General features: G+C 42.2%; 1 protein-coding gene across 1 annotated transcript; it reads left to right on the top strand.

Annotated features, from left to right (window-relative positions):
• Nucleotides 1-1599: 1599 nt before the first annotated feature.
• Atp6v1b2 (ATPase H+ transporting V1 subunit B2) lies at nucleotides 1600-25747 on the top strand. The gene is made up of 14 exons (XM_028784433.1): nucleotides 1600-1785; nucleotides 8459-8514; nucleotides 13363-13461; nucleotides 13947-14040; nucleotides 14175-14252; nucleotides 14458-14597; nucleotides 14761-14862; nucleotides 15338-15435; nucleotides 15604-15727; nucleotides 17834-17984; nucleotides 19974-20056; nucleotides 20782-20886; nucleotides 22368-22497; nucleotides 24454-25747. Exons 1-14 carry the CDS (start codon nucleotides 1650-1652, stop codon nucleotides 24591-24593), a joined length of 1536 nt encoding a protein of 511 aa, XP_028640266.1. The 5' UTR covers nucleotides 1600-1649; the 3' UTR covers nucleotides 24594-25747.
• The last annotated feature ends 1935 nt before the right edge of the window (nucleotides 25748-27682 follow it).

Here is a 27682-nt window from a genome sequence, read left to right as displayed (position 1 = left end):
CATCTGTAATGGGATCCGATGCCTCTTCTGGTGTGTCTGAAGAAAGCGACAGTGTACTCACATACATAAAATAAATAAATCTTTAAAAAACAAAACAACATAGAGTAATTCTGTGAATGAGGCAAAGTTCCATGCTTCCCAAACTGATAATAAGTTATAAACCTTACCTAAGGCCAGTCTAGATATCCTGTCGTGTATTTATAAACAAATCTATGGAGAACTAACACAAAGAAGTTTTTCATTGTGTTGCCCTATCACAGCAAAGTTCCTGTCTTCTTCCGTTCTTACATTGTAAACAGGACTACAATCAATTTACTGTGTTGCTCTTTTCTCAGAGGCTGTTTTTTCTGTTTGTTCCTTTGTTTTGAAACATTGTTTCACTATGTAGCTCTGGCTGCCCTGCAACTCAGACCTTCCTGCCTCTGCCTCCTGGGTGCTGCGTTTAAAGGCATGCACCATCACACCAGGCCAACAGCTAGCTAATTTTATCACAGCAAAAGAAAACAAACTAGAACCCTGTGTGAGTTCTAACCTCTTAACTGGTTTTCCAGTCTGTTCCTAAGGTGGTCTTCCACACGGATGTGCGAGAAAGCCTGTTGAACAGATCCACGAGAGAAAGAACTTGGTAGAGGATAAACTGAAATAAGTTATGATACAAAGTTAACAATCAGGGGACTAGGTTTTCTATCTTCTGCTTTCCAAGGTGTTTTTCACGGCTTGGTAATGGACATCAGTAGTCTGTATTTTCTTATATACGTTTTCCTACCTCTTCCAATTAATTTCTTTTTCTTTTTCAAGTCAGGGAAGTATAGCGAGGCGGCCCTGGAGTCTCAGAGTCTGAAGGTCTCAAGACGTCGACTGAGGGAGGCTTGGGGGGGGGGCAGTCTCTGTAGCTGCAGAGGGGTCGGTGGACTCATTAGTGTCAAAGGTTGGGATGTCATCATTTGTAGTCTCGGGAGTGCTTGTAGGTCTGGAAATATCCACAGAGCCATTCACCCCTTGCCAATAGTTGTCCGCTCCCCTGGACCCTGGACCCTCATGGATGGGGCTCTCTGCTGAGACTGCAGTCTGACCAGCTTTTTTGCTTAAGCCATTTTCATACTGCTGGTAGGAAGTGCTGGGAAGTAAAAAGGATACTGAATCAGAAAAGGCTCTGGTACAGACAAGAGCTCACTTTTCAAGGGCTGGCTGCTTGCCACCATCCCCACCACCCGAGCACTACAAGAGAGAGTTCCCAGCCCTCTGGCATTTTCTAGATGTATATGTGTGTGGAGAGTGTCTCTCTGTGCTTGGACACAAGAAGGGATTCACCTGGTTGGGAGCCCTTGTGGGGCATGGAATCTTATGAGTTCTCTCTCTTGTGTCCATTTTGCCCTCTGGCCCCTTTCGCTTCTCTTTTCCCCGCTGAGGGCCCGGATCCGCGCTCCCAGCACGCTGGTCAGCTCCCTACCGCACGCTAGCACGCGCGCGCACCCTGCGCCACCCCCGCAGAACTCCAGTCACGAGTCTGGGGGCGGGGCGCCGCCGAGAGGGCGGGGCCTCTGCCGCAGCTTCGCAGCGCGCATGGGTGGAGACGGCCGCACGGGCCTCCCTGCTATTTGTGCGCCTGCGCCGCGCTGCTGCGAGCCAGTCCGGACCGAGGAGACAAGATGGCGTTGCGAGCGATGCGGGGAATCGTGAACGGGGCCGCACCCGAACTGCCCGTGCCCACCGGTGGTCCGATGGCAGGATCTCGGGAGCAAGCGCTGGCGGTGAGCCGGAACTACCTCTCCCAGCCTCGTCTCAGTGAGTACGGGAAAGTGAGCTTGTCCACCAAGCCCTAGGCTTGTGCTCTCACCTGTTCAGCCAGCTGGGAGGGAATGGGATTCATTTCCCCCATCGCTCAGTTCACCAGCACCTCTCCAGCTTTGCGTAAGCTTTTTCATGACTTAGGGGGCCGAGGGTGAGAGAGCACCAACTGGAGCCTGCCCATGGGCTCCTGATGATTGCCCTACCCGCTCCGGAGTTCTCTGGGCTAGAGTATTGATTGCTAGGCACTTGTCTGTCTCTGAGGGCCACTTGTCACCCGTACCTTCGTCTGCTCCTGGCCTCATTTAAATGTCTCCCGGTCGAGGGAACGCCCACTCCGTCCCCTTTGCCCCAAGGACCTCTGGGCAGGTGGACCGAGCAGAAGGTGTAGTGTCATCGCTGACGTGGGCAGGCCCGCGGATAGAGGGAGATGTGGCTTATTCTGTAGGGACCGCTTCACAGGAGGATACCAGAGAACCCTAGAGCTGAAAAATACACTGGTCGTGCAGTCCCTCTCATTTTACAAGCGAGACGCCTAAGGTTCTGGAAAGGATATTGGGAAAAGAGGAACCAAAAATCGAGTTTCTTAATCCTTGCTTGGTCTTCTGTTGTTTTTTTCGTTTACTGATCAGCTAACCAAACTCAGTTGAATGGAAAGTTGATTTCTACTGTCATGTGCATGCATAGGCTTAAATGTAGTGATTATAAAAGACCTCGATAAGCCATGTTTAAGTAGACAAGTCAGTCTTTCCCAAGTGGCTCTTGTTGGCTGAAGATTTCGGTTGTAGAGAATCAAACCTGGCTCCCTTAAAGCCAGGCAAAGAGCTTTGAAAGAAGACTTTTTTTTTTTTTAAGTATCTGTTGTTTCCAGATAATAAGACTGCGTTTGCACCGGTTAATTGCCAGCTTGGCTCTGTGGGTGGCTCATCGGTTAAAAAGCATTTCAGCTGAAGGGTTTTAGCTAGGCGCCCTCCAGCCTGACTAATCCTGTCCCGAGCTGTCAGTGGATCATGTGATAACACTGCAGTGTGGGGAAGGAAAATCACATTGGAGAGTGGATTGCTGAGGTGTGCCTTTTAAGCATTTTTTAAGAATAATTGTTAGAATTAGAGAATCCCTGTTAGGGGTTCATGTAAGCAGAAGGAAACGTTGAGAAAGCTGACAGATTTATACCTGAGAATTACAGATTCTCATGAATTGCGTTTGGTATGTATGCTTTGCTCTGGGCAGAGCACATAGACACTGGTGTCTTCTAGGAAAAAGATGTTACAAGGTTGTAATAGTCTGTTTCCATATAATAAGTCATTCAGAGTCAATTCAGGGAGTGTAGAATACTCCATGGCTAAGATAGTAAGCCCTTCAGGGATGCGTAGTGTTTCTTTCACCATCATATATATGTTCCTGGCCAATGTTTGAAGAGTTTGTTCACAGGAGGATTCTGCTGATTAAGCTGTCTCTGAAAGTTGCCTAACTTGGCCTCTTTGCGTCCCCAAGTTCACACTGTCTGACTTAGGAAGTGCTCTGTAAATTCTATAACTTGCAATTCAATTTGTCCTAGTAGTTCAGTGTGTATGTTTTTAATATGGATAGGGTTTGTGGGGAGTTGGAATACTGCACTTAAATATCATCTTTTACTATTTTTTACCACATTCCTAGTCAGCTTTAAATATTAACTCAATTTTTATTACTAAAGTTTGATGGTACTACCTAAATAACTATAGTTAATTAATACACACTCTTTGAATGGAGTAATTTTGACAGTTGCCCTGTGAAAATTAAATCCTGTTTTAAAACAACTTCAGGGATATTAAAAATTCTAGATACTATATGTACACAACATAAAAAATTATTCAAGGTATTAAAAAGAAATGGAAAGTAAAATATTCAGGCTTGAAATTAGTAACTAATCTTGAGCACGTCATTCGACTTCCTGACTTCACAAGGTAAAAATCCTTTGCCGTTTTAAACTTTGAGAAAGATCAGCTATCTACAAAGCTATTAGAGCAGACTACTCTGGGCTTGGTTGGGTCCGTTTCCTTGACCCATGTATCAGCTAACCTTAAGTTTCTCGGGTCACAAAGCAGAACCCCAACAAAAAAACGCAAGTGACTCTACTTGCTTTTCTTCTAGAACCATCTCAGGTGTGCATTGCTCAGGTTTGTTCTCTGATCTTGCACAATAGAAGGAATGGCTTTCTTAGCTGTTGTTTTGCTATGGGGTGGTGCCTGAAGAGCTAGGGTTTATTGTGCAATGGCTTTTGCTTTAAGTATGTCACAATCCTTAAGGGTGTGAGTAGTGTTGAACAACTTCTTTCCCTGCAGAATGAAGAGCTAATCATCTGATAGATTATGTGTTCTCTCTCTCATATGTATACATACACACATACATACACACATACATACATACGGTTTGAGACAGGTTTCTCTGTGTTGAGACAGGGTTTCTCTGTGTAGCTCTGGCTGTCTTGCAGCTCTGTAGACCAGGCTGACCTCAGTCTGCCTGCCTCTGCCTCCCAGGCACTGGGACTAAAGGTGTGCACCACCACTCTTTAAAATCTTCTAGTTCCTGGGGTTTTGTTTTTTATTGGTTGATTATTGAGCAAGTTGGTTTTTTGGTTTGTGTGTGTGTGTGTGTGTGTGTGTGTATTTGAGAACAGATATGTAGCCCTGGCTGGCCTGGAACTCACAGAGATCTGCCTGCCTCTGCCTCCATGCCCAGCCTGTTTTACTCAGTATCCCTGGCAGGACTGGAACTTGCTATGCAGTATAGTAGCTATCCTGTTTTTCAGCTTTAAATAAATCATGGCTTCTAAGTGCTACTCCATAAATGTTTGTGTGTAATGTAAGCATGTGTCTGCCGTTGCCATAAGGGTAATAATTTGTCAGTGGCTTTGCTGTGTGATGGATGTTCTTGGATGCTGTACTCTGAACTGGTATCTCTCCAACTACCTGTGGTTATCTGGGTAGACAGATAAAAGGTGGTACCTGATGATTTCCTGCTGAGTTTTCTTTTTGTATACTTTCATTGGCATGGAAAGGGCTGATGTTCTTATTCAAACTGTCTTTTTGCATCGATTTCTAGTACAACTGCTAGGAACTGTGTGATCTTGGTATTTTAAGTTATAGTGTTACCAGATAGAAGTGTTTCTGGACCATAGAGTAGCAACTATGTAATTAAAGGAAAGCAGCACAAAACTTCAGTGAAACAAGCCGAAGCTCCTCCATTAGTAACATTTCTCAGGGCTTTGGTGTCTAAAAGTTAGTAGTCAAATGATCCCTGCCTCACAGTGTTTTGTAAAGATAAAATCAAATAATCTGAAAATACACAGTAAAAATGTGCCTCACTCTCCTAAAAGGCTTGGTAGTATTTTCACTTAGTTCAGATTATGAGCTCCATTAGCTTAGTCTCTGTGTATCTGTTTAAATTAAACTGATGAGGCTCTCATCTGTACCACACTAGGTCCCCTGTGTTCTTCAGATTACCAGTAAGGGAAAACTGCATCCTCTCTGTCAGATAGTCTCTGCTTGATTAATGAATGACTGCAATGGGTTCAAGAGCCACCCAGACTGAGTTTTCGACCACTTTTCTAGCAGCTGTAAGTGCTGGCAAAGGTTAGCCTTGCAGCAGTGACAGAATGTAGACACTGGGGAACCTGCCTGCCCCACAGCACTGTAAACATCCTGCACTTTTCATAGCTGAAAGTGTAGGTAGTGTTGCTACGTAATTCTTTTTTGAGACAGCGGATCACAGTGGCTTCAGCTGGCCTAGAACTCCAATCTAAGTGCTAAGATGACAGGAACGTGCTGCCATGCCTAGCCTCAGTATGTGGTTCCTAGAAATAAAGGTGCTGGTCTACAAAAGTGTTCCAACGTGTTGCTGGTTCTGTTTAAGGATTTCACCCTAGTGACTGGAGACAGGCTTCAGGTACGGGTGCATAGATTATCTTTAAAAGGATTTTTCTCTTCTAAAACCAGGAATAAGAAGTGGTTGCTGTTAATTAGTAAATTTGTAGTGTTTATGTATTGGTTTTTCAAAGGCTATATATTAATTGTTGCAAATTTAGAATTCTTTTTTAAATTTTATTTTTTCCCCTATTTACTGTTCCGGGGTTTGAACTCAGGACCTATAAGCCTTGTCTTCTGTAGTGGATGTCAACTTCGCTGTTTCCAGGAAAAGCTGTGACTAATGCTTCTTTTACTTGGTCATGGGTTTTTCTTGTGACTGGCAAAACTTCATAGTGTATAATGAGTTTGAATTTTAACCATGAGACTCTGAGCCGTAGTTGTCAATACTAGAAATTCAAAGAAAATGCGGTCTCTTTAAAAGAAGAGAATTTTAAGAATTGGAGGAATTTCAATGAAGTGTTTTGAGAGAGAATTTCTTATCAATTTAAGTGATCCCCTCCCCTGTGCCTTAAGGCTTAGGGAAGGATTTGGAAAAGTCTCAGTTTCTTTCCTATTTTGTTTTTTTTAAAGAGTCTGTTTCAAGCTGTAGCTCACTCTCTGTTTTCTCACAGTAGTTCTAGAAAGTCTTTGAGAAACAGTATTTGAAGTTTTTAAAGTGAAAACAAGAAATTCTTAAAATGTTGAAATTACATGTTTTTAAAAACAGTATTAGATTATTTTAAAGCTGTGAGAGTGAGTTCTTAAAATCAGCCAAAAATGCAGCAAACCCTCACACCCTTATCTACACTATTAAAAGAGGGACTCTCCACTGGGGAGCACTATTGAAATGGTGACAGTTCTGACACATTCAAGTGAATATTTGCTGTCTGTGTTTAAATGTCTCAGTATGGAGTGGGGCTTGCCTGCTCCGTCCCAGAGTCTGAACCAAGATACTTGCTTCCTGGCCTTGGGAGGAAGGGATTGGAAGCCCCTTGAATAGACAAACTAGTTAGGAAGATGGCATTTGTGCCTCAAATCTTTGTTTAAGCTAATTAGAAGACCTTACACAGATCAGACTAATGAAATGTTCCTGACTAGTTAATACTTTCACATAAATTATTTCAGGCTTTATAGTGTATTTTCTGAAGAAATGCATTTCTTTTTTAGCTGCTCTGATTATGAAATATGGCTAATTTTGAAGCTGTCTGCTAAAGGTGCTGTTTTCCTAAGTATTTTGTATCTAATCATCATCATGAACCTTGCCAGCAAGGATGGATAGCTCCTTTCTAAAATGAGTGGGGGGCTGCAGAGATACCTCAGAGACTGTGAACGTTTCCTCAGAGACTGTGAGCGTTTCCTGTCTTGCAGAGGACTCACATCAGCATTTCACAACCATCTCCAACTCTAGTTCCAGCAGATCCCGCCCCTCTGTTTCCAGCAGGCACCGTCAGGCCTGTGGTAGATATAAAATTTAGACAGCCTTACATAAGTGCATATAAATAAAATATAAGTAAACACACACACACACATATGTATATATTAGAATGAGGGAACTAGACTAGGTGTTTCCTTCTCAGGCATACTTTGCAATGAGTAATACTGGTCTCTTTAACCTGGTAGTAATATTTAATTCTCTTGTTCTTTTTTGTGATGAAGCTTTGCTCTGTAGCCAAGACTGTCTTAATTTTCCTGGTTTATAGACCAGGGATACTGTGCCCTGCTGATTTTTTTTTTATTGTATATATTTTTAAATTTATTTATGTTCATTTATTTCTTGGGATTCTGTTCTCTACCATATGCGTCCCGGAGCTTGAGCTCAGGCTGTCAGTCTTGGTAGCGTGGGCCTTTATTTGCTGAGCCATAACAGTCTTTCGGTTTCCCTCCCACCTCCTCGCTTTCACGTCTGTCTGTCTATGGTTTCTTATTTTGTTTTGTTTCTTGTCTTTTTAAGAATATTTTTGTTGGGCTAAAGAGATAGCTCAGTGAAGAGCGTTGCTTGCTCTTCCAGAAGACGGCGAGCCACTCCATGGCCGCTGTCACTGACTGACCTTCACTCCACCTGCAGGAGATCCAAGGCTGTGCTCTAGTCTCCACGGGCACTGCACACATGCAGCCAAAACATCCATACATAAACATAAAGGTTAAGAGAAAAAAGTTAAAGACATCTTTCTTGGCTAGTTGGTTCCTCGTGCCTGCAATTCCCAGCCCTTGAGAGGCTGAGGCAAGATGGCTGCTACTACAGCGAGGCCAGCTGGGGCTAGAGAGTTAAACTATCTCAAAACCAAGAGTACTTGACCCCCGCTAGCTTCCCATTGCCTGCCTTCTCCTTCGCAGTGTCTTTCCATAGTCTCTGTTCCATATTCTAGTCCATAGTGGCTTACCTTCCAGCCACAGTTTCCTCAGCCTTCCTTTGTGAGTGCTGTCACCACTTTTGTCTAGGATTTCTTTCCCCTTCCTTGCTGCCAGGAAGCCTCTGCAGGACTGCCATCAGATTCACATCCTCCCTGCCCCATGAAAGCTAAACTGTTGAAGGGAAGCAGCCTGGGTGCTCATTGTGTATCCTGGGTTTGAGAACAGTGGTTTAGAGTTAAGACTCAAATGTCTTTGAAGATGGGTATTGAAAAGTGACATGGGAGCAGCCATATTTTAAAATTCATTAAAAATTCATACAGCTTTTTGAATATCCAAGTTTTAATGGGGAGATGAAGGGAAGGGTTGTCTTTGTTAAAATCAGAGAGCCGTGTCAGCTCGTGCTGTGTCACTAAACAAGACTCTTTTCTTTCCAGCCTACAAGACTGTCTCTGGAGTGAATGGTCCACTAGTGATCTTAGATCATGTGAAGGTAATGGCACATCCATTATGATCTGGCTACTGTACCTCAGATTTCACTAGTACTCTTTAAGCTTGTCTTAGAATTTTTAACCATACTTCAGTATGACTGTCAGTATTATTTGTAGGAAAGAAAGACCTAAAGTCAGAAAACTGGATTCCAGTACAGGATTGAATGTGGATTCCTTTTTATGGCCTCTAAGTACCTTGTCTTCAAAGTTAGGGGAAGATCTTACTTCATAGGTTTACAGGAGGAAGCAGCAATAATACGTGTGTTTCTTTCTTTTTTTTTTTAAAGATTTATTTATTTTATTTATGAGTACACTGTAGCTGTCTTCAGACATACCAGAAGAGGGCATCGAATCTCATTATGGATGGTTGTGAGCCACCATGTGGTTGCTGGGAACTGAACTCAGGACCTCTGGAAGAGCAGTCAGTGCTCTTAACCGCTGAGCCATCTCTCTAGCCCAATAAGTGTGTTTCATAACCTAAAGGATTTTAGACAGAGATGTGGCGTCTTATGCCCTTTGTGTTAATAGGCTTTTTTTTTTTTAAGTAATATGTTTCCTGTCTATTCAATGTTTAACTCTTGAGTAACTAAGTGTACTTTATCTTTGAGAGCCTGACATGGACATGCAAGTAGTCAGTATACAAGAAAAGATAGTCTCAATGGTGGCTTAAAACCCTATAGAGAATAGTTTGTCCAAAATGAGTTGTAAGGGTCGTTAGTTAACATGTTGCTCTTCTGTGTTTATTATGAGCTTATTGTTAATTTTAGAAAAGGAGATATAGAGTCTAGTTTGTAATTGGTTACTCTGGACTAAGCTTCCTACCTGGTTTTTATAATCGAAATATCATCAGAAAAAAAGAAATATAAATGGTACAAGCAAAAAATATTTTGATACTATATGTTGTTGTTAAACATACATGTTTTCTGGAAGCAGAAAATAAACTGAGAAACACTTTTAAAGGCAAGGTACATAGTCCCTTTATCACTGCAACGATGTTTTTATTTAGGTAAGCCTAACATGCTTCCCTCTGGTCAGAAAGAGATACTGGGTATCCTCTTATCACTCTCTCCCTAGTTATTTGATTCAGGCTCTTTCCCAAAGCTAATACTTGTGTTTCTTACTCATCCTCTGTCCCCTTACCACAAAGACAGCAGCAGCCAGTCAGCATACTCAGGAGTCCCTAATGCGCAGATTCTCAAGCTGTGGGTTGTGACCCCTTTGTAGGTGGGATCATTCTTTCACAGGGGTCACATATCAGATATCTTGCATATCAGATATTTACATTATGATTCATAGCAGTAGCAAAATTGGTTATAAGGTAGCAACAAGATCATGCTATGGTTGGGGGTCTCTCCAACATGGGAACTCTATTAAACAGTCACAGCCTTAGGAAGGCTGAGAAGCACTGCCCTAGTAACATTGTTTTTTAAATTAGTGACAGCCACTCTGTTTCCTCTTGGCTTCTGCTCTCAGAACTTCCAACACCAGGTGGACAAGGTTCTGTCTCCAAAACAATTGCACTCAATTTTTTTAGTAGACCTGAAATTTGCTTCATTTCTTACACACTCCACTGACTTTGTCACATCCACACACTGTACCTGCGTCATGAATGCATTGTGGGTATCTAAGTAGACACAGCTATTGTCTAACTTGGCTATAAATCAGAAGGTCTCTGTTGATGTTCCATAATTTGCTAGAATAGCTCATCTAACACAGAAACATGGTTAATTTACCATTGCTGATTTATTTTAAAAGATATACTAAAAAGTATAAATGAAAAACCAGATGAGTGAGTAGATATACAGATAGATAGAGATAGAGAGTCCCAAGGAGTCTTGAGTGCAGGACTCAGGCTTCGGTTTGGGGAGCAGAGTGTGGTATCTGTCTGCTTGTGGCTTCATTGTTTCCATAAAATAAAACTTCCAACTCTTCAGTCAAGACTTTTGTGGGGAATTGATTATGTAACTATTGATCACATTATTGGCCAGTATTGACTAAGTCAATCTCTAATCTCTCCTTTCCTCAGAGATCAGAGGGTGGGATGTTTGAAACACTTAGCCCTCTAATTGGGTGCTTGGTTCCCCTGGATAGTAGACATCCTCCATGGTCTCTAGAGGTTTCCCAAAGGTCACCACATTAAGGTACCAGTGTGGTTGAAATGACTTGCTATGAATAATAAAAGACTTCCTTTCCTCTTGATTGTCCCTGATACCCTTGAAATTACGGGAGTTTTAGGAGCTTTGACCAAGAACTGAACTAAAGCTAAGATGATCAGTCAGGTGAGAATGTTTGAGGTCACAATTGCTGTCCATCCTGAACTTGACATTAGCAAACAGTGGGGAAAAAGTGAGAGTGTAAAAGGATTGGAAAGGACGCACCTGCCATCGTCCCTCTGTGTGTTACACAAAAGCTTATGTCATCCACACTGTTAGACAGTAATGTAGAGCAGGATCTCACGACGCAGAATTGGCTTACAGAAACCATCGTAGTCTCTATGCTACATGTCCTTGTACAGAGGAAACCATGCAGCTTACTCAACCAGCGAGTACAGCCAGAGATGGGGTGAGAAAGCACGGGGATTTAGCAAATGGGTAAACCCAGCCATGTAACAAGGTTATGGGACCCAAACAACTGTGCACACAGATATCTGTGGTTGTCTTATTTTCCTTTCATGAGACATAGTCTCATACATGTTTTGGGTTTTTTTGAGACAAGGCTTCTCTGTGCATCCCTGACTGTCCTGGAAATCACTCTGTAGACCACATCAGCCTGCCTCTGCCTCCAAAATGCTGGGATTAAAGGCATGCACCACCACGGCCCAAGACACAGTGTCATCATGTAGCCACATCTGGCCTGGAACTTGAATCATCCTGTCTTAGCTCTCTGAGTACTGGGATTATATCTGGCATACATAGGACTTTGGCATGGTGAATTGGGTGTTATAAGGCTACAGGAAACATTTTATGCTGGTCAAATGTTAGAACATTCATTTCCCAAATTAACAAAAAAAATGGGAAAAAAAACAAGATGGAAATTAAATCCACATAAGTGGGGATCAGCCTATTAGAAGCCAATACTGAAAACCTGTTTATGATTTCAAATCGAAGCTTTTCCTAAATAAAAGATTAAGTCATAAGGAATGACGATATTTTTATTCTGTTAAAACCTTTCATATCTTTGTGGAATAGAAAATGCCATAAGCAAAATTAAAAGGTAAGCATTATTTATAAGACCACTAATGTTTATGTTCTATAAAACCACAAATGAAGAAATGAAAAGATTGGCAAATATAGAGGAGGGTTTTTTCATTGGTTGGCTGGTTTGTTGGGTTTTTTGTTATTGTTTGTTGTTTTGGTTGGTTTTGGTTTTGCTTTTTTTTTTTCTTTTTCACAAATAGTGGGAATGTGAGTTTATTTAGTACCTTTGCAGAATAATTGGGGAGAAAATTTGCCCACAGTTTGCCACATATATTTACTGCTAGGATGTAGCTTTCTAACTTTCTGAAGAGTTGCATGCAAACCTGAGGGTTTGTTCTATCATTATTATAGAGGTATAATATTAGATAGCTCTGTGTTTCATCAGGTGAACTCCTGAATTAAAATATGATATGGTCATTAGATGACCTTTTTTTAAATTTTTTTGAGACAGGGTCTCACTGTGTACCTTGATTGGACTATATTTAGACCAGGCCTTTCTCTGACTCCAAGTGCTGGGATTAAAGTTATGTACTACCATACCTAGCTTAGTCATTAGACTTTAACAGTGTCAGTTGTATAAACATTAATTTTAAAATCCTCATTTATATGCCGGGTAGTAGTGGCGCAAGCTTTTAATCCCAGACTGGGAGGCAGAGGCAGACAGATTTCTGAGTTCGAGGCCAGCCTGGTCTACAGAGTGAGTTCCAGGACAGCCAGGCTACACAGAGAAACCCTGTCTCGAGAAAACCAAAAAAGAAAAAAGAAAAAAAATCCTCATTTATTAACGGTCTTAGTTAGCCTAACATACAGTAATGTGATTGAAGAGATTTTGTCCCCTCAAATCACATAGAATGTTACATCTTTCAGTAAACCTTGTTGGTGGATTATGATTAATAGCCTGAGAAAGTAGTATGTTCAAAATGCCAATACAGTAAAGCAAGTTGTCCAATAAGACATCAAATATTTTGTCAGCTAAGTACATAAAATAGCGTCTTATCTCAGTATGGAAGCTGAGTAGCTTGTAATCCCAGCCTTGAAGTTGTGTGTGTGTGTGCGAGTGTGTGTGTGTGTACACTAGATACAGATAGTGAGTTTGAGGCCAGCTTGGGTTACATTGCATTCTGTCTCAGAAATGAACAGTGTAAAGCCGGATGGGCATGTGGGGTAGGGGACTCTCAGAGATACACATTCTCCAGTCTCACATAGGAGGATATGCATATCTGTTTAGATTAGACGGAGGCAGATGTTGTGCGTTATCTTAGTCTGATAATATTACATAATAACATTTTATCTTTTATCTCTTATGTGAGGTCTAGGTGATCGCAGGTAAACATAGCCCAGTGAACATCATTCTATGAGTGGTAGAAACATTGCTTATATCTTTCTACAGTCTCAAAACCTATACACACAGAGGAAAATTATTAAATGTACTTGCTGTGCTTTTGTAGGTAATACCCTTCTCTCTACCATGCACTGGTTTGCCACTTTGCATACTAGTAAATATAAGTCACGGGGATCCAGATTTCACTCCCCGTGTACCGTGGAAGGTGGAGGAAGCGCATAGACAGCAAGGCCATGGCAGTGATGCATAGAGCAGAGTGGGTGCTGTGAGGATGCTGATGGCTAACCAACCCTTCACTGTTTCCTGCTTAGTTTCCCAGATACGCTGAAATCGTCCACTTGACGTTACCAGATGGCACAAAGAGAAGTGGACAGGTTCTAGAAGTCAGCGGCTCCAAAGCCGTGGTTCAGGTGAGCATCGCTCAAACCCACTGAGGCATTTCCTAATCAGAACTGCAGACTTCCGTGACAGGATGGTGACGACATGCTACATGTACTGAAGATCGGGTGCTATCAAAATGCTAACTCAGTTCTTTTGAATTTTTCCTTAAAATTCCTACATCTTAATGTCATTTTATTACAGAAACAGAGAGGAGTCTCAACGCATACCCAAAAAATATTCTAGAGCAGTGGTAGGTAAAATTTGTAAAAGTAGCCAGATTGGTTTTTTTGGCTTTTTGGGGGGAGTATGGGGAAGTTATATTTATAAGATGACCAGAAGTCCTTAAATTTTCTTTCTTTTTCATTGTTCTTTCTTCCAACTGTGCTTTTACACATAAATGACATCACATCCTCAGGTCCTTGTAATATTTGACCCACAAGCAGGACCCGTGGTCTAGTAAGTGTCCCTGACCTAATCTTCTTTGAGCCTTCTGATTGATTCTCCTTCTTCGTAGGTATTTGAAGGGACATCTGGAATTGATGCCAAGAAAACATCCTGTGAGTTTACTGGAGATATTCTCCGAACACCAGTGTCGGAGGATATGCTTGGTAAGTGAAGAACACTCTTCATTCTGTACACAGATCTGTTTTCTTTTAAACATATTTATTTAAAATCTAGAAACATATAAACACAGATTGGGAAGTCTGGGTTTACTCTGTTCTGTCTTGTTGCTGTTGTATAGGTCGAGTATTCAACGGATCAGGAAAACCCATTGACCGAGGTCCTGTGGTGCTGGCTGAAGACTTCCTCGATATCATGGGTAGGGGCAGTGGATGGGTTTCCCTGTCGGTGAAAGTAACTTTGTCTACTGGGAGCCTTGCCAGATAGAGAATGTAACCGTTTAAAGTAGATACTTGAACACAGAGAAATTCTTTGTTGTGGTTACGACCTTTTAATAATTTCTACTTCTATCCAAGACCAGTGTGCAGACGTACTAATATGTTTCCTTTTCCGGAATACATCAGGTCAGCCCATCAACCCTCAGTGTCGGATCTACCCAGAAGAGATGATTCAGACAGGCATTTCTGCCATCGACGGCATGAACAGTATTGCTAGGGGACAGAAAATCCCCATCTTTTCTGCTGCTGGGTTACCACACAATGAGGTGAGAGCTGATGTCATTCCTGGGGAGAATGTACACATGAGCTTACCTAGCATGTAGTTGATCATTTTTAGTCACCTAATTCGGGCTACTTATTAAAGTACTTGAGAGTTAAGAATAAATTATTTTGTTGTCAGGATATGATTTTTGTTTTCATCCTTAACAGATTGCAGCTCAGATCTGTCGCCAGGCTGGTTTGGTAAAGAAATCCAAAGATGTAGTGGACTATAGTGAAGAAAATTTTGCCATTGTGTTTGCTGCTATGGGAGTAAGTATGGTATTGTGTTTGGAAATAACATAAAATGAACTGTTATTAGAAAGAGGTGATAAACTGCACATAATCAACTTTATTCTTAGAGACTCTGCATCCTGGCATTTTAGCAAAACTTAGAGTCAGATTTAGCGTGTAGCTGAAACCTAATAATGCTCTGCATGCCAAAGTTTTACTCTGTCTTACATTTAAAAAAGAAAAAAATGGATGCTTGAATATATATATATATATAATTAGGTTATATTAAAGGTTTATTGGGAAGCTGCTCTCTGGCGAATTCACTGGCCAAGGATTTAAGTCCAGGGGAGTTGCCGTGCGGGGGCTGGGGGATGTGTGTGGGGAGAAAGGTTTGTGCATGTATACGAAGAGGAGAGAGAGAGAGAGAGAGAGAGAGAGAAACTTGAATTTTTAAAAGGTCAAACAGATGTTGAAGTTTCTTTTGCGCTCACTGATGAAAGTCACTAACATTTAGGTGAACATGGAAACAGCCCGGTTCTTCAAATCTGACTTTGAAGAAAATGGCTCAATGGACAATGTCTGCCTTTTTTTGAACCTGGCTAATGACCCAACGTAAGTAAAGCTTGTTTCTCTTTGAGTAACTGCCTACAGGGGCGTCTTTAAAGTACTGCTGTTTTCCTCTCCTCTGTGTACTAAGAATGTCAAAAGGAAACTGTCGCTGTTTGCAGAATTGTTTTGGTTGTGGCTTTTGAGTGACCTGGGACTTGTGTTCCCTCCCAGCATCGAGAGGATCATCACTCCTCGTCTGGCTCTGACCACAGCTGAGTTTCTGGCTTATCAGTGTGAGAAGCATGTCCTGGTCATCCTGACAGATATGAGTTCTTATGCCGAAGCACTTCGAGAGGTAACTTTTCCTTAAGTCGTAGGGTTAATCATATTTTTGAGCTTGTTACTGATTGATTTGTAGATTATCTTCATCAAAACAGATAGTACAGTTGTTTTGTTTTGTTCTGTTTTTTTTTGTCTCTGTCAACTTGGAAATAGTAGAGGCTGAGGTTAAGATTAATAGCCAGCTTACCACGCTGTCAGTGTCCCAAGTACCACACTGCCAGTGTCCCAAGTACCACACTGCCAGTGTCCCAAGTACCACACTGTCAGTGTCCCAAGTACCACACTGCCAGTGTCCCAAGTACCACACTGCCAGTGTCCCAAGTACCACACTGCCAGTGTCCCAAGTACCACACTGTCAGTGTCCCAAGTACCACACTGTCAGTGTCCCAAGTACCACACTGTCAGTGTCCCAAGTACCACACTGTCAGTGTCCCAAGGGCTTAAAAAGTAAGAAAGCACCACAAGCTTGTGGTAGTGTTATATTCCGAGGAACTCCTGACCAAACTGTGTGGTAACCCTTTTCAAATTCCTAATTAAAAAAAAAAAATCTATGTGTACATTTGTGTGTCTTGAGTATGTGTGTGTGCTTACGGAATCCAGAAGATGGCATCGCTTGCCTGAGAGGGGATGATGTGAGAATCTGTGTGGGTGCTGGAAACTGAGCCCAGGACCTCAGCAGAGGCTTGTAACCTGCTGAGCCATCTCTGGCCTCTCAGGTCTCTGGTTCTAATTTGAAACACCAGGAACTTGTCTTAAAATACCCCAAAACTTGTGTGTGTTAGGGTGTTTTAAGACAAGTTCCTGGTGTTCTTAATACATTAACTCTTGAGCATATGAAAAGACTGAGGAAACGTGCTCTCTAATGACCTGTATTTTAAAGTCCCCAAGATCATCACCACATTGTTACAGTGTTTATGCTGACTCTGTGAAGCACTAGAGTCGTCCCTTCATTGAAGCAGATCCACACCTTTGTTAAGGAAAACAAAAGTGAGCTAAGAGAAAGGTATTTTAAAGATAAACAGCTTGCAAGCCTAGGTTTACTTCATGTTAGAGTCTGGAGCATCCAAATGTCAGGTTGCCATGACAGCTCTGTTGTGCAGCGATGAACGCAGGTCTGTGGCTCACACTTTGAGTAACATTGCAAGAATGCTACATTGGTAATCCTCTGAGGCTCCTGTGATGATAGAGTCGTACAAGTACCTATTCTCATAAGCATGTCTCCACAGAAGACCTTTAATTATATTTTGTGTGGTGGACTAGATTCCTGGCTCTGTGATCAGGTGTGTATGTAGCCCAGGCTAGCCTTGAAAACTTACTGTGTAGCTGAGATTGACCTTAAACTTCTATCTCCCTGCCTCTCCAAAGTGTTGGGATTCTCGACCTATGCCATTGGGTTCTGCCTTTTTGATCTTGGGAAACTTACCTGAGGCTCAGTTCTGGCTGCAAATTTGAGATAAACGTTCTTGTTTGGCTGTTGTGAAGATCTGACTGACTAATGTATGCATGTAACAAGTGATTGGTTCTTGGTATGTGCTCCTCATTTGGACCTTATACATAAAAATGTGTAAGGACTGTTTTACATAAAAATGGATTGTTTTGCAACATAACATAGTTAACAAATTGAAAATTTAGGCTTTGGAATTAACTCTACTTGACTAGGTCTCAGTGTGGCCCAAGCTGTCTGTGAACTTAGAGAGACCTCCACACTACCACCACACCCAAATTCTTTCACAGAATTTATTTATCCATATAGTGTTTATTATTGTCACTCATTATTATTTTATTCATTTAGTTATTTATTTTTAAACACAAAAGTAAAACCTTAGGAAAGAGCAGAATTTTTTGTGTCCCTAAACTTCAAAGATTACATTCAGAGTTGAGAAAAGTATAGTCCTTAGCAAACTTAAAATAGAGGAAATGACTGTATGACTAGAATCTGGAGTAGCATGAACCCTTCCAGCTCCAACTGAGTTTCTGACTCATTTTCATTTTCAGCATTCTTGCTTTACAAACCTAGAAGTTAATATTTTGTTGAGCATATTCAAGCAGACCTTCTAAGCAGACTTTTTCTTACTCTGACATGTCCTGAGTTGATTCTCCTTCTTGGATTTGTTACCAGGTTTCAGCTGCCAGGGAAGAGGTACCTGGTCGGCGAGGCTTCCCAGGCTACATGTATACCGATTTAGCCACAATCTATGAACGTGCTGGTCGAGTGGAAGGTAGAAATGGCTCTATTACCCAAATCCCTATTCTCACCATGCCCAATGATGGTAAGTTTGCAGCTTTGATAGTGCTAGACTTCAGGTACAATCAGTTGTAAGGGCTTTTTATTTGTGAGAGTGGGTTTATATGCGTTACTATGTAGTCATGCATATGGGGTAGGGGAGTGTGCTTGTAGAGGCCAGAGAACAACTTGGCCAGAGTTAGTTCTCCCCTTCTATGTAGGCCCTAGGGAACCCAGGTAGTCAGGCTTGGTGCCAAGTGCCTTTTCCTATTATAAACCAGCTCATTAGCCCTCGCTAGGGCAGAAGGCAGCCATCTGCCTTTTTGAGTAACAAGTCTTTTGAGAGCTTGAGCCCTGAGGTTTACCTTAACTAGATACTTATACCCAAATACTGTTTTCAGTTAAAGATGATTTCTAATTGTCCTTACCACTTTTGTAAGAAAAGGAATTTTCTTTGTAATTTGAATTTAAAATTTTCATTTATGAATAGTAATTGAGTGTTTGCTGTTTTCAGAGCACTATTTTAGTTATGAAGAATTTGTTTCTAATGTAAGCTACTTGGCTTTTCTTGCAAGCCAGTCATAGTCATAGTAAATAGTTGAACTGGCAGTGAAGAGCATAGATGTGAAGGCCACTGAGTTCTGAGATGTTTGACTCCAGCGTGAGTGAGTGAGGAGCTTGCTTTGCCTGGGCCTGTGTAAGGCCACAGTGCAGAAGGCTAAGTGAGAAGGCTCGGGTGGGGCTCTGCAGAATCCCTCTACCATCAGGCCCTTTTGTGTATATTTTATTTTTAAAAGTTACTTTTGTACAATATTTTAGAAATCAGCTCACTGTAGTAGCATGTTAGGCGTGCTTTGTAACTCCTCTCTGGTTTGAGCCTCACCGTGGTGCTGAGCCACAGGGAGTAGAGTGCTTCGTTAGATTCAGGAATGACAGCTCCACAGCTCGTGGTCTGGATTCACAACCCACAATAGCAGCTATGCTGCATTGCTTGTGGTGTAGACATGACCTGTTGGAGACGAGCACACACAAAGCAGCTGTCTTCATCCACAAGTTAGAAGCCCAGCGTGGGGCACTGTCTGTGGGTACAGCTTGAGCAGCACTGCCTGGTCAGTGCACCCACATTTGCATAAGCTTTGTGCTTAAGATGGTACGTATGTTTTAACAAGAAAGCCGGTTTCCTTCACAGTGTGCAACACATGTTGGAACTACTGTAACTGAACAAATGAAGTGTCTATTTAATATGGTAACTGCTAGGCACATTGCCCTATATTTAAACTGAAGTTGATTAAAATGAAATTTGAAATTAAATCTTTCAGTTTCATTAGCCACGCTCAGGTGCATGGCAGCCATGTTTAGCCAATGCTTCTCTGTCCTGCTTCAGTGTCTATTGCTATGGCAACGCCCTGACAAAAAAGCACCTTAGAGGAGAAGGGGTGTGTTTCAGTTTATAATTCCAGATTACAGTCTTATCATTGTAAGAAAGTCAAGGCAGGAGCTTTAAACAGCTAGTCACTTCACATCTGTGGTTAAGAGCAGAGAAATCTGAATGCTCAGAATCTTCAGTGTTTCACACATAGGTCAGGACACCCTGCCTACGAAATGGTTTCATGCATAGTAGAGTAGCTTCATATTAACTAATACAATTAAGATAATTCCTGGGCTGGAGAGATGGCTCAGCAGTTAAGAGCACTGGCTACTCCTCCAGAGGTCCTGAGTTCAATTCCCAGCAACCACATGGTGGCTTACAACCATCTATAAGGGGATCTGATGCCCTCTTCTGGCCTTCGGATGTATATGCAACAGAGCACTCATACATTAAATAGATAAAATTTAAAAAGATAACTCCCCACAGGTATGCCTACAGACCAAACCAACCAAGACACTTTTCCCAGGTTGTATTCATCTGACAGAGTTAATCATCACACTACTATAGCAGACAGCATAAATACATCATCACAGAAAATTATTCTCTGTAGCTCGTAACAGGCAGAGGTGAGAGATGTACTTTAATGCCTTCCGTCTTCTCTGGCAGATATCACCCATCCCATCCCTGACTTGACGGGGTATATTACTGAGGGCCAGATCTATGTGGACAGACAGCTGCACAACAGACAGGTACTGACTCTCGAGCAGTGCTCTGGGGCTTGAAGCTGCTCGTCACTCTCTACTGACTTCATTTGCTCTCTGGGACTATTTTGCTTCGGAAGTATCTGCTTGGGTTGTTTTAATATGGCTGTAAAAATGTCATTGCTATAAGCTAAAATCTCTCAGTAAGCAGAGTCAGAATTAAAAATTACCATTTTTATTTATTTGCCTTTAAATGGGATCAGTTGTCTCTAGGAATTTTTGTCTTTTTCGAAGGGAATTCCATGCTAAAAGTGCTACTGTATGGCCTGACCTGAGAAAAACACGATTTTTATTGGCTTTGCATCAGAGTTCTAAAATAACCTTTTAGGAGAAATTATTATAGTCTTTGTATTTTGCTTATAAGGTTTTAGAGTCCATGCAGAAACTTGTTGTGGTGGATACGTTGGTAGTCTAGGGAGTTAACGCTCTAGATTTCCAAAACAGTGCTGCACTCGCTACGTTCCACTCACTTGGATCAATTCTTAAAAGAAATACTGTGTCCCAGGTAGTGCTCACGACTGTTCCCTAGAAGATACGATGCTAGACCTCGTCTGGGGAAGAGGTGCCTGTAAATGTGTGATGAGATGACATGACATGACATGACATGACATGACATGACATGACATGACAGGAGGGACAGTGGTGGCTGTAAATGTTTCTGTACAGTAAGGCTCAGCATTTACATAGATTCTTTTCTTCCTGTTCTACCCCAGATTTACCCTCCTATCAATGTGCTGCCCTCACTGTCTCGGCTAATGAAGTCAGCTATCGGAGAAGGAATGACCAGAAAGGATCATGCTGATGTGTCCAACCAGTTGGTATGTGTGCTTTTCTAAGAATGAGGTCTGAACAGCCCTCTCCGGATGTTCTTCTGCTGTCTTACCCGTAACTCTTCTTTTGTCTTCTGTCATTTTTCTTTTCTTCCCATACAAGTAGAATTTCAGTGTTGGTTTGGTTGGAATAGTAACTCTCTGGAACAAAGCCCTTTTCTCAGAAAAATGATGCTAATCAAGGTTAAAATACCAAGCGTGGGGGCTGCAGAGATGACTTCAGCGGTTAAAAACATTTCATGTTCTTGCAAGAGGACTGACATGATAGCTCACAACCATTTGTAACTCCAGTTCTGGAGGAACTGACACCTTCTGACCTCAGAGGTTACCAGACATGTAGTGGTAAACATAAATACATTCACGCAAAACACTCATGCATATAAAGTAAAATCTTTGAAAAATAAAACCAATAAACCTACTAGATTTGGGCAGGACATACCTGAATCCCAGTATTCCAGAGGCTAAGGCAGAAGAATTAAAGTTGGAAGTTAGCCTGGGCTTCATAGTGACACTGTCACAAACAAACAGTAATAGCAACAAGAAAATTACCAAGCTTGTAACTCATTTCTAATAGTATATGTAGTTTTAAAATTTATTTTACTGGGTATTCTATCCCTATTTATTCATTTACTTATTTATTGTTATTGCAGTTATACTTGCATGAATATCTGTGTACTATATGATCCAAAGACCACAGTAGGTTTGGGATCCCCGGGAACTAGAGTTACTAAGACTGGTTAGCCACCATGTGGATACTAGGAATCAAATCTGGTTCCTGGGTCCTCTAGAAAAACAGCCAATGTTCTTAACCACTGAGCCATCTTTCCGGCCCATAGTTTTTAAGTTCAAAAAGGGAAAAAAAGATGACAACTTGGCTTAATGAGTAAAGGCACTCGTCACCAGGTCTCACAGTTCAATCCCAGGGACCCTCATAGAAAAAGTGTCCTCTGACTTACACACATACAATGGCACATGCATACTCACAAATAAAAAATATTTACTTAGTGTGTTCCCATGCACATTAAATAAATAAATGTGATAAAATTTTAAGCATAAAAATAAAAACAAAAAGCAGTATGTTCTTTTAAATACTAATTTCAGATTCTTTCTGGATACCATCACATATTTGTTATGTAGCATATTAAGTAGCCAACAGAACACTGAAGCTTACAGTTGTATATATTCTATGAAGTCCTTAATGTCATCAAACTTAAAAAAAAAATGGCCCTCCAACAGAAATGGGAGGCCTGTGAAATCACAGACATTTTAAAGAAACCCGCAGAGATTTCTCATCGGCTTCTGTATCTTGTTTTCTGTCCATCATAAATTCATTGGCAGTCTGAGGAAGTATATTTTTGCAGTGTTGGAAATGTCTGCATTGCATGCCTGAGGGCCCCTTTTTGAGGGAGACTGTAATGTATGACTACCTCCTGTCCACTGGGCTGTTGACACGTGCCTCTCCTCTGCAGTATGCGTGCTATGCTATCGGCAAGGATGTGCAAGCCATGAAAGCCGTGGTGGGAGAGGAAGCCCTGACCTCAGATGACCTTCTTTATTTGGAATTTCTGCAGAAATTTGAGAAAAACTTCATTACTCAGGGTAAGATGATTCCCTTCAAACAAAACGTCTCAGAATTGTTGAGTGCTTCTTGCAGATCTGTCTTTGTCTTTAAGTCTGACTCCCTTCCCTCTGCCTTCTGAACATCCACAGAGAATCTCTAATTATATTTCAGAAGGCCCAACAACATTTTTTGCTGTTTTTTTTTTTTCTTCCTAAGCATTGCCTGTTGCTATGCTGGGGACTATAATTTGGGGTATATGATCATTACCTGTCTTTCAGCTCCCACGCCTCTACCTGTTATAAGCAAGTCTTTTTGTCTGATACTATCCCTAAAGTTTCAGTGACCAGAATAAAACTTTCCCCAGCTGACCACCCTCCATACCTGCAGCACCCTGGTGTGTGTGCTCTCTGTGTCTCATGTGGTCGGTTTTCTCAGTCGCTGGGCAACATTTTGGGTGTTTGGGACCCTGATGCGTGTGTACAGTGAATGAGATGATACCATCTCAGTTCTAATTCTCCTCTAACTCCTCCTGTATGGTACACCCCCAGCCTGTCCCACTGTGTTTATAACCGGGCAGCATTCTTAGCCCTCCTCACTCTCTAGTGATCAGGTAATTACTCACAGTGTTCTTGCTCTATTTCTTTTGTATTCTCACTACAATATTTTGTCCAGGAGTTCTCAAAGTTTGATTTGCTTTTGAATCAACCAATCATCTTAAGAATGCTAATTTTGACTCAGGAGACAGCTGTGACTGGAGATTCGGGTTCCTGGGTGATAGTGAAGATGAGGTCTATAACCCGTCTGAGGTTTGAGACCCTCACTGGGTCAGCTTTCCACCCTCTCTCAGCTCGGGGATAACTATTAAGAATTTTATTAGTTGTTTCTCTTATAAGAAAACCTCCAGGGAGTTTCCTTACATGGCATGAGGGTTATCTGTTGTTTTGTTCAGTCTTGCTCTTGTTCCTCCTGAGGCTTAGAAATACTCCATTCTTGACTTACGTGGTACTTAGAGTAGGTGTGCTACTTTGGAATAACACCTCAAGTGGTGCACTTAGGATTTGTGCGCTCCTTTATTTGGATTGTATCTCCTTGTGTTTAGTTTTGATATTGAAGTCATCTCCGATACTCAGTCGCTTAGCTGTTGAGGGTTATAGGTGGAACCAACTCGTGGTAGGCACGTGTTTAACCACTGAGCTGTGCACCAGGGATCTTGTTGGGAACTTACTTAGTGCTTGCTTGCTTTCCTTCTTTTTTTCTTTTTTGTTTGCTTATTTGGTTGGTTGTTGTTTTTTTAAGTTGTCTAGAGAAAGAAACCCAGAATTCCAGCCACTCTTAATCTTGTGGCTAAAGATTTTTCTTTTTAAGGGGGACATTTAATTCTGCTGTATCAAATATAATAATTTGGTTGGCCTATAATTTCAGCACTTAAGCGATCGAATTTGTGGCTAGCCTGGACCACTCGATGAGACCCTGTCTCAAAATTAAGTTTTGAAAACCACTGACCTGTAATCTAGCCTGCTTTTTGGCATTTAAGTCTTTCTCAGAATCTCTGTAGATTCCTGCAAGCCAAGCTTCCCCCTGTGCCCCGTGTCCTACAGTCTATTTTTTTGCTGACCTTTTAACAGAATGCTTGTTTAGTTTGAACAAGATGGATCTAGTTTACATTCTTTAAGGACCTTATCTGTGTCTGTCCACCTCAACCCCTTATACCAACATACACACTGCCCCCATGGCCCTCTCCTCACCTCTGATCTCTGTGGTACTTTGTTCCACCTCACCCCCTTATACCAACATACACACTGCCCCCATGGCCCTCTCCTCACCTCTGATCTCTGTGGTACTTTGTGTCCTAATTTCTACATCGAATCTCGAATCCTAACCCATATTTTCTTTCTGTATTTTATGACTACCCTGCTTGCTAGTCACAGACAGAGTGCTGAGTAACACAGGCCAGTTGGAAGTGCTCTGCCATTAATTCAATATTAATATTTTAGGTCCCTATGAAAACCGAACTGTCTATGAAACTTTGGACATTGGCTGGCAGTTGCTTCGAATCTTCCCCAAAGAAATGCTGAAGAGAATCCCTCAGAGCACCCTGAGCGAATTTTACCCTCGAGACTCCGCAAAACACTAGCTGCTGCTGCTTGTGTGGTGTGACCCTCGTGTGAAGTACTGGTTCTGTTTCCTGATTCCTTTTGCACTCCTCCATCCCACCTACGTGTGGGAGTTTACCTGTTACCCTGTAATTAAAGACAAAGGCTAGGTAACTGTTGTGCCAGTGTTCAACGTTTAAACTGCTAACAGTGTGAGAGATCCCTGCTCAGAAAGCCTCACCTTCAGTGCTTTGTTTAAAGTAGCTGAGGGGTGAGGTTTGCTTACTGTACTGATGGATCTATTTGTACATAGAGTAGAGAGCTAGTTGCTAATAATGTCTTGTTTGGGTCTCCCAAACCCTACCTCTCAGCTCCCTTAAGAGTATCACTGTTTTGAAGTTAAAATGCTTCAGTCTCAAATTTAGGGGCAAGGTGGAGACTGGAGGAATTCTCCTTTCCGAAGAACCATGAGGCTCTTGCCTGAGCCTCGCTCTGGAGCGCTAGTGTACCTGTGGCTCTGTCCTCTGCTCTGTGCAGATGGGTTTTACTGTCTGCTTGTGTCTATGGAAAGAGTTCCGTTCTGCCAGTGCTGTGAGTTGGGAATTCCTGTGTGGTGTCCTTCTCTTTGAGGCCCTCACAGAATCAGGCAACACTGCACAGCCTGCATCCTCCACAGTGGTGGCATGCCTTGTGCTGATGACCCACTGGGGTACAGTCATGGGAGAATTGAGACTTGGAAAAAGCTGGGGTACAATGAAGAAGAACCCTACATCCCATTCTCATCTTGATGTGTTTATGGTAGTTTAGGTTTCTGCATTGCCCTCCAGATCCTGAGGTGGGCCGTGAAGAAGACTTGCCTTAGGTTTGTGGATGCTTTAAACTCTATTCAATCCCCAAGCTTTCTGAATCAGCTCTGCCTTTTCTGGGTAATCTTGTGGCACATGTAGCAATGTTTCTTTCATTCCTGTCCCTTCTTGGCTTGAGCTCTTAGCTGTATTCTGTGAGCCTCTGCCATGTCTGCTGTTTGGGTCTCTGCCGTGTTCTCAGGTGCAGCCGTAACTTCCCACTCGTGCATTCATTCCACCTTCCGGTTGTTTTCCTCTGAGGGGATGGGGGTCAGCATGATTATATTTTAATGTAGAAAATGTGACATCTCGTTATAAATGAAAATAAATGTTAAATTAAATGGAAGTTACCTGAAATGACTCTGTGTTTTCTCTTGAGAGGAACAGCCACTACCAGGTAGGTAACGTGAATCTTCATGGTTGTGATCTTCACAATGAGTGTGCCTGTGTTGGTGTGTAAGAAATGTGAGCATGCTTCCTATTCCTGAAGGCTTGAAGAGGCATCTGTGTGTCCAGCGGTAGAGTCTGGTCCACTACAGTATGCAGGCTGCAGTTATTAACAAACCTTTCTCAAGAGATAAAGGAGCTGGAGAGAGCTCTCTGGTTAAGATCACCTAAACAGTTTCCAAAGTTCAATTCCCAGCAACCACATGGTAGCCCATCCCATCCACCTGTAACGGATTTGATTCCCTCTTCTGGTGTGTGTGAAAACGGAGCGTGTGTGTGTGTGTGTGTGTGTGTGTGTGTGTGTGTGTTGAATAAATAAATATTTTTTAAAAACAGATCAACCCTTCTGCAGGATTTAGGGCTGCTTGGTTAAGTAGCACTCCTGCTAGTTTGTTAATTTGTTAGTGAAAACATTTTGTAAGGGACTCTTCAGACAGCTGACTGCTGCTCAGAGGATTGTTTATATGAGTGAAAGACCATCTGTAGATGAACGTCATCACTGCCTCACCGATGTGCTGCCTTCCTGTGAGAGTGAGTAGGTTGAAGTGTTGTCCTCAGGGTGTCTGCTCTTGAAGTCTTTGGCTGGATAGAGGGCAGGTGAGCTCAGTTCAGTGCACAAGGGTCCAGTAAGACGATGACATCAAGAACAGTATAGTGGGTGGGTCTGGCAGATCGTAACTGAAGTCCAGGCAGACAGGAGAATCAGGAATCCAAGGTCGTATTCAGATGCTTGAGTTCAAGACTAATGTAGTGGACCAATGCAGAAGAGCATTAAGTATAAGGAAATAGTTTTACTTGCTGGTGTTTTTCGTTATTTAAAATAAAAATGGCATTCCATACCATAGCCTACATGATTTTATACCAAACCGTTTTTCCAGTTCGGAGTTGAACACCTGCCTCATGCTCAGAGAATCAGTGGTGCCCTTTTTCCATGGCAGCAAGGACCCCATGACTCATGTTTGGGAACAATGAGAAACCTCTTCCAGGCAGTCACTCACCGGGAATTGTTGAGTCCTCCTGATCAGTCAGCCATACTTCCTGTTACAGGGAAAGCAAACATCTGACCCTAAGGTCAGAGGCCCATGTGAACAAGACTAGCTAGTGTGCAGTAGTCTGTCAGTTGCCAGCCTGGGTTGGAACATGCATGTCCCTGTGCTCAGTGAGCCTTAATAAGTAACACACATGTCACTGCTTTCCTCCAAAAGATTAAGTCTGCCTACAGGGAGAGCATTTTATAAATTGAGTAAGTAAATCTGTTGGGTTTCAAGTAGCAATGGCCTTGTTCCATATCAACATTTATTTTTTTCCCCCCTTTGGCACTCATTGTCAAAGAATTGCAGTGCAAGTACTGGAAGCTAGCCCTTTATACAGTCCGGTGTCCTTCCCATTATTCTGTGTCTCCTTCCAGCATCCCCTCCTTAAGTGCCTGTGAGTTCTCAGTTCTAGAGTCTGGGATTTTTAGTTCTGAAGTCCCAGAACTTTACTAGGACACATAGGTGGTATGAGTGTGCACCAAAGCCATTGGTAGTCTAGAGTCACCAACATAGATGTTCACATTGGAGTTTGCTTGTGAGGTGAAGAAAGGGAATTCTAGCATTTGACCTATATCCTTAGCCACAAGAACTGTTAAACAGACTTTCACTCTGGTTAGATGAGCTGTTGCCTAGTTATGCCACTGACTGACCCACGCAGGACACTGATGCCACTGACTGACTGACCCACACAGGACACTGATGCCACTGACTGACTGACCCACGCAGGACACTGATGCCACTGACTGACTGACCCACACAGGACACTGATGCCACTGACTGACCCATGCAGGACACTGATGCCAC

Source organism: Grammomys surdaster, unplaced genomic scaffold, assembly GCF_004785775.1.
Source record: "Grammomys surdaster isolate TR1022 unplaced genomic scaffold, NIH_TR_1.0 123044, whole genome shotgun sequence".
NCBI classification, from domain to species: Eukaryota; Metazoa; Chordata; class Mammalia; order Rodentia; family Muridae; genus Grammomys; species Grammomys surdaster.
The sequence above is the reverse complement of the archived record's forward strand: the minus strand, read 5'-3'. Positions and strand labels throughout refer to the sequence as shown.